Genomic DNA, 7,304 nt, shown 5'->3' on the forward strand with positions numbered 1-7,304 from the left:
AACAAAATCACCTTGTTAATTGGTTCTAATAGTCAAAATACCATTGCCACTCAAACCAGAGCTAGTATCCTGGCCACTCCTGCCTCCAGTAATTTTCCATCAACCCTACTTTGTCCATGTTATACATTATTTTACCTCACTGGAATTCACCTTATCTCATTTACTCCTAACAAGTAGCACTCGGTCTGGTACCAAAGGCCCATTTCACACTGTCTCTCTAGTCTTGGATGGTGCCCAGAATATCTCACTTTAATCGATCAGATGGGTACCTTAACTCCAATGATCTGCCTTATTTTATGTTTCTTTACACTAATTATAGTTTAACTATATTTGTAATTAGTTTTGTTAAATGAACTCTAATTTCTACTCTGCATGTTATTTAATAATTTGAACATCACTCGCAGCCTGTGGCTGCTGGTTATCTGAGCCGAGTCAATACTGAGTTCTGCATACATTCGAGCAGCTTTTAATATTCCCATACCCACAGCTAATCATGGGTAAGATTAGTTTGGTCAATGACTACAAATTGAATGTATATATGAATTTCTAATACCAGTCTTTCTTACACCCTAATGTGAGCAAGTCCCAAATCTGAGGCAATAATCCTGGTTACTATCTGTGGCTATGACCATGGTGAACTAGCGCTCCTTGTCCTCCTTGACCTCTCTGCAGCCTTGCCACAGTTTTCAACACCATCTACCACCAATGTCTCCATTCTTGCTTATCCAACCATAGCCAGAGCTTCTTCAGCAATGGCTTCTCTTCCTGCCCCTGCACTGTTACTTCCAAAGTAAATTAGTAAATTGTAATTATTGCCACTGTGATGTATGTAGCACTCAAATCACTGACTCCACACAGTCTGGTGTTGTAGTAACTGCTGTGACCTTGGTCCTTTATTGTGTAACTCCAGAGTGCCCTTCAGGTGTGGTGGGCAGCCTTTTATACTCTGTCTCGCAGGTACTTCCGGGTCTCCCACCACAGTGCCCCTTGTGACGCACCATTGTAACTATACATTTAATGTACATGGACAATACATAACATCTCACTCCCCCCGCCAAGTTCCAAAGGCAAATTGCCGGTAACCTCAGCCTGGTTCATCCTGGTTGATTTGTGAGTGTGAGTCCATGACCATCCACTTCCCTCTTCCCCCCCCCCCCCATGTAGAGATTATGCTTGCGATCCGGTGCAAGCATGTGGTACTTGCAGTCCTTACATGGATGATAAAGTACACAAACATAATCTCCAGTGGAAAGCAGGTACACATCAACAGTACATTTGTATGCGTTGAAGAGTTATATCAAAAGGTTGCAGATACACTGAACAGTTATTAAATCCCAGCTCCACTGGGTGAGGTGTGGTGGCAGCATACTGCCCCTTTTTGCCCGAGGTAATGGGCTGCTCTGAGACAGGGTATGGCAACTGGTGCGTTGCCTCTGTTCTCAGAAAATAGTTGCCTTTGAGACTTGTCTGCAGCCGCTGAACAATTGCATAAATCACAAAAAATCAGAAATCGCATTAATCCTTTTAACTGTGCATTGTGATATTAACTCTTTTCACCAATCATCTCAATCATTTTAATCACAGTAATCATTTTAGCATCAAAATATTAACACTTGTTATAAATCACGTCATCATACAAATCACAATAATCATTTTGACTCACTCTTGCCCTTACAAAAGTCTCTTTGTGGGGACCGCCAACGGTGTAAGGCCCCTTTAAGACTCCCGGGTGCATGTCCCTTTTAAGACGCCATTTTGTTTTTCCCACGAGGTTTCTACTGGCCGCCGCCATTTTAGGTGCTCTGCTGGTGCCTGCCTGCCTCTCTCTGCAGAACTCTGCTGCCACGAGGCTCGCCGCCATCTTAGGCTCGCTGCGCTGCTGCCTGCTCTCCCTCGAGAGAGAGAGAGAGAGAGAGAGAGAGTGAGAGAGCCGTCACACTCTGAACGCACCCGGGAGCCGCAACGCACCGGCCCCCGCACCGCCGCATCCTCCGGAGCACCCTACGCAGCTGATCTGTTTGCCCGGGAGTCGCCACACACACACACACGTCCTCCGGAGCCAACCTCCTCACTGCCGCAGCCGATCCTCCTGCTGCAAGCCCCGCAAACGGCCGCCTCTGCCTGCGGGCCAACGGTGCCTGCTGGAGCAGCCCGTCGAAGTCCTTCTCTCTTCTCCAGCTCGGTCGGCGCTGCTGCTGGTTCCAGTGCCTCTTTCTCACTCTCAGACTTTGCAGGGGAGAGTCGACGGCCGCCGCTGTTCTGCCTAACCCCACACACGCTTCCTTCGCTGCCATCCGATCCGAAGGTGGAGGCCTGCTCTGCCTGTGGACACGGGGGACAGCGGTCTGTGGAGGAATGAAGTCTTCCCAGCTCCCACGGACATTCCCCATCCATCTCCTGCCGAGTAGCATCGGCCCATCATCTGTAATGATCCACAAAGGCAAACCGTGCGTCTCGCCACCGTAAGATACCTGCACATCCGCTCTGCCAAGAACAGGTATCAGTTCCTTGGTGTAGGTACGCAGCTTCGCTGTGACCGGGACCAGCTTAGGTTGATCCACAGTTTGTCAAAAGTTTCCTGACTCATCAGCGACTGACCCGACCCCGTGTCCACTTCCATACTCACTGGGACTCCGTTAATCTTGACTTCCATAATCACTGGAGCCGAATTGTCGGTATACGTATACAGTCCAAACGCATCATCTTCTTCTACCTGGGGCTGGGATGCCCGTCAAGCCAAACCACAATGCTCCTCGCTGGACAGCAGATCATCTACCGTCTCCTCAGCCACACGGTAAGTCGTGTTTCTTTTGCACATACGCTGAAGGTGGCCTTTCGTGTGGCAGGTATTGCATGTATACTCCGCGAACCTGCACCGGTGAGCCCCATGGCTTCCTCCGCAGCGCCAGCATGGTGCTACTCGATTAGCCCCCCTCGGTGGACTCTGAGTTCCAGGACCCTGAGGTTCATGCTCTCTGCCCTGGGCGGAGCCACGTTCTGCAGTTTTGTCCGTGACGGGCACTATCCTGTGAATAGTACCTGCCGGGTTCGAAACCGTGTGGATCATCTGCCTGGTGCTGCAAGTTGAGGTCATAAATGCCTGGCTGATGTTGATGGCCTGCTGCAGGCTGACTGTTGGTTCAGTGGATAGCAGCTTGTGAAGGAGGTCCTCATGGCCAATCCCCATAACAAAGACGTCTCGCAACGCCTCGTTAAGGTGTGTGCCAAAATCACACGGCGCTGCAAGCCTCCTGATGTCCGCAGCATATTTTGTGACATCCTGGCCCTCAGGTCTGCAGTGGTGGTAGAATTTGTGCCTGGCCGTGAGGATGCTCTCCTTCGGTTTCAGTTGGTTACGAATGAGTTCAATCTGCTCCTCATATGACTTGTCCTTGACACGCACGGGTGCCAGCAAATCCCTGACGAGACAGTAAACCTTCTCGCCACAACTGGACAGCAATATCGCCTTACGCTTCTCTATCACTGCGTTCGTGTCCCCTGTCAGGTCGTTTGCTATAAAATAGTACTCGAGCCTTTCTGTAAAGGCATCCCAGTCATTACCCTCTGTGAAATCCTTTAGCGTGCCCAAAGTAGCCATGGTTGCGTAAAGAGCTCGTCCGTGTCCTTGTCGCCAATTTGTGATGTATGTAGCACTCAAATCACTGACTCCACACGGTCTGGTGTTGTAGTAACTGCTGTGACCTTGGTCCTTTATTGTGTAACTCCAGAGTGTCCTTCAGGTGTGGTGGACAGCCTTTTATACTCTGTCTCGCAGGTACTTTCGGGTCTCCCACCACAGTGCCCCTTGTGATGCACCATTGTAACTATATATTTAATGTACATGGACAATACATAACAGCCATAATAATTTGTAGCAACTTGAAATGACTAAATAATATCTACATAAAATAATGTCTGCAATATTGTAATTCTGTCTGCAATTAGTTCAAAATTTAAATGCATGTAAAAGATAAAGGGCCCAAAATTCATCAAGGCGTAAGGTCTGCCCATTTCTTGGCGGTATTCCGGTGGTGCATCATTTAAAATCGCTGGAATACCGCCGAGACCGAAGAGCGCGAGGTTGGTGAAATTTTTTCCAGCGGTATGCGAGCGGTATGCAGCGGGCGGTGTGCAGCGGGCAGTATGCAGCATTATTGTCGATCAAGATCGACTTTCTTGTTGATGGATCATGTTATGTCCACAAGACTGTATGCTGTAAGCTCAAACTTAGTCTCTTTAATCAAACTCCAGCATGCAGAAGCAGCATGGCAGACAACCTTTTATACTTGCTTGCACAAGGTGTGCAGATGACCCTTGGGTCTCCAACAGGTGCGCCCCCTGGTGGCAAGTCTTGCACTATTATAAAGTTTACATACAACAGATGGTGTGGCACTTTATTTGGCTTTTTTTTCACAGGTGCTTTTTCCCCACGATTTCCGGGGTCACCTGCTCATGTGCAAAGAGTTGAAATCGAGGGAGAGAGAGTGAGAAGGAGCTGCAAGATATTCGAGGGTCAGTTGTTTTAATCAGAGATTCGAAAGTCAAGTAATATCCATAACAAATAAGAATTATACAATATCAACAATAATAATACATATTTTATAAATCAAAAATCATATAATAAATATAATAAATATAAATATAATGGAAATGCTGAAAAAGAAGTCGAAGTGTAGGAACATCGAGAAGGATGGGAGGTTGAGGGAACCCGCCTTTGACGAGACGGAGCTACCTGCCCTGCTGGAGAATATCACAGAGAGATACTCCGACTTAATGAAGGGTGGTCGTGGAAAGCCCCTCACAAAGGAGTACAACAGAATATGGGACGAGATCGGGGAGACTGTCTCCTCCACAAGTACAATGGTACGCACTGGAGAAAGGTGTCGTAAGAGGTGGAACGACCTGGTGAGGGTAGCAAGAGTAAGTAATGATTTTATTTTTGCACCACCCATGTGCCATGTACCATGTAAATATAGGTTCAGTGTCATACGGATGTTATTTATCCCAAGGTTACGGTGATGTATTTGTACTTTCAGGCAATGACAAGAGGATTGATGTGTGTGTGTGTGTGTGTGTGTGTGTGTGTGTGTATGTGTGTGTGAGAACCTGTGTGCCTGCAATGTTAAATGGATTGAAGATTTTTACTTTAATTTACTTCATTCTTTGCAGAAGAAAACTTATGCAATAGCAGCGGATCAGCGGCGTACGGGGGAAGACCCCCAACGCAAGAACCATTGACAGAGATTGAGATCCGTGCCCTGTCGCTGGTCGGGGATAGCAACCATGCCACCACCAGCATTGGAGCTGACCCATTCATACAGGATGGTTAGTTCAATACAATCCCCAGTATGTGTTGCGGTCCTGTAATGTCATGTAATGTAACTAACTGTAATGTTTGCCTCATGTAATGTAAGTTTAATGCACTGTAATGTTGGGCTCATGTGATGTACTGCAATGTTGGGGGCATGTAACACAATGCATATGTACATGTATATATGTATTGTCTCTCTGTGATGTGTAATGCAGTAATGCAGCAGTGGTGGACATTTAACTAAGACTGCGCTACATCACTATATTCATGTACTCATGTAACCCTGACCTCTCCCCTGGTGCCAAGCAATTTTAAATGTTGTTTTGTACTTCCAGACTCGCAGGATTCAGACCAGACCTCCACAGAGAGATCAAACGACAAACCCACTGCCTCCACCTCTGGCATCATCCAGCCCTTTCCCGACTTCACCCCTGCCAGAGATGATGAAGATGAAGAGGAAGAGCAGCTGATCCTGGAGCCAGTGGAGGTGGAGGTGAGGGTGGAGATGGAGGAGGATATAACAGTTCTATGTGGGCCAGCTGGAACATCCTCCACCACCGACTCTATATTCATGGGATTCCCCTTGCCTCCTCTGATTCTGCGGGACCAAGCGGTGCACAGCAACGCACCCCCAGCCTTTGCCGCAGCGACGGAGTTTGGTGCAGAAAAGGTCCGTTGCTGCAAGACAGATAGGCACGTACCAGGATATGGTACGTCTGTACTCGGAGCTCCTTCACGGAAAATGAGCCAAAGGTGAGCAGCGGAAATGCTACAAGGACACCCTCAAAGCCTGCCTGATAAAATGCGACATCACCATTGACATCTGGGAGTCCCGGGCCCAAGACCGCCCGAAGTGGAGGAAGTGCATCCGAGAGGGCGCTGAGCACCTCGAGTCTTAATGCCGAGAACATGCAGAAATCAAGCACAGGCAGTGGAAAGAGCGCGTGGCAAGCCAGTCCCACCCACCCCTTCCCTTATCTGTCCCACCTGTAACAGAGTCTGTGGCTCTCGTATTGGATTGTTCAACCACCAAAGAACTTACTTCAGGAGTGGAAGCAAGTCTTCCTCGATTCCGAGAGACTACCTATGACGATGACGTCTGTCACAGGCCAGCGTCGACATAGGCCAAGAGCTGCTCAAGGCCATGGCCATGATGGCCATTGCAGCACTATCAGAACAGCAGTCGGAGGATATGTCGCGTCTGATCACCGCGATGGAGTGAACCGCTGACTTCTTCGATGCTATGCGACAATCGATGGGATCGGGACATGGCGCGGAATCCCCCCGTGCCATAGTAGTCGGGTTGACAGCCCCTGAGGGTGGGGAGCTGCCAGCAGCTTCCAGCCCTGAAGCCATGCCTTCCAGATCACGAGCTTCTCTTGAGGCCCCATTCATTGTGTCTGCAATGTCTCACCCCCAATGACAGCAACAGCACTCGGGGTGCACTGCTGCAGTCCAGCTTGATACCACCACAGGGAGGTCCGGGCTCAGGGGCAGTGGGAAAGGGAAGTGTGGGAATAACAAAGGGGGGGTGAGTCTGAAAGGTGGGGGAGCACACGGTCGAGCTTGAGGTTGAGGTCGAGGTCGAGGACAGTAAAGGTTGCTTTGTTGTAGTCAAGTGTTCATTGTTCATTTGAAATAGTTGAAGTTTGATTTTTAAAAGTTTATTTCAAGTTATTAAAGTTTTAAAGTTGTTAAAGTTGTTACAGTTGTTCAATGTTCTAGTTATAAGTTTTACAAAGTTTTACAATTGTTGTATATATTTTACATTTTTACATAAACGTTTCAATTAAATTTAAGCACTCTTGTGCAGTGTCAAACTTTTAGGGTAACAGTCATCAGGGTCCCAAAACGCAGCTCTCCGCATTCAAGCAAAGCATTCATTTATGAGCTGCTGATGTAACAATTTTGCAGTGGCATAAGCTTCGCGTGCCCTCCGTTGTGGTGTTGGGGGGGGGGGGAGGGGGGTGTGGCTATGGGTTCATCTGGAAGC

At 48.2% G+C, this 7,304-nt stretch overlaps 1 protein-coding gene across 1 annotated transcript; it reads left to right on the top strand.

The window, feature by feature from the left end:
* The first annotated feature begins 1,821 nt into the window (after nucleotides 1-1,821).
* LOC139266888 (uncharacterized) lies at nucleotides 1,822-6,993 on the top strand. The gene is made up of 4 exons (XM_070884503.1): nucleotides 1,822-2,794; nucleotides 4,417-4,512; nucleotides 5,170-5,325; nucleotides 5,647-6,993. Exons 1-4 carry the CDS (start codon nucleotides 2,725-2,727, stop codon nucleotides 6,066-6,068), a joined length of 744 nt encoding a protein of 247 aa, XP_070740604.1. The 5' UTR covers nucleotides 1,822-2,724; the 3' UTR covers nucleotides 6,069-6,993.
* The last annotated feature ends 311 nt before the right edge of the window (nucleotides 6,994-7,304 follow it).

The sequence above is a fragment of the Pristiophorus japonicus genome, chromosome 7 (assembly GCF_044704955.1).
Source record: "Pristiophorus japonicus isolate sPriJap1 chromosome 7, sPriJap1.hap1, whole genome shotgun sequence".
Taxonomy (NCBI): domain Eukaryota; kingdom Metazoa; phylum Chordata; class Chondrichthyes; family Pristiophoridae; genus Pristiophorus; species Pristiophorus japonicus.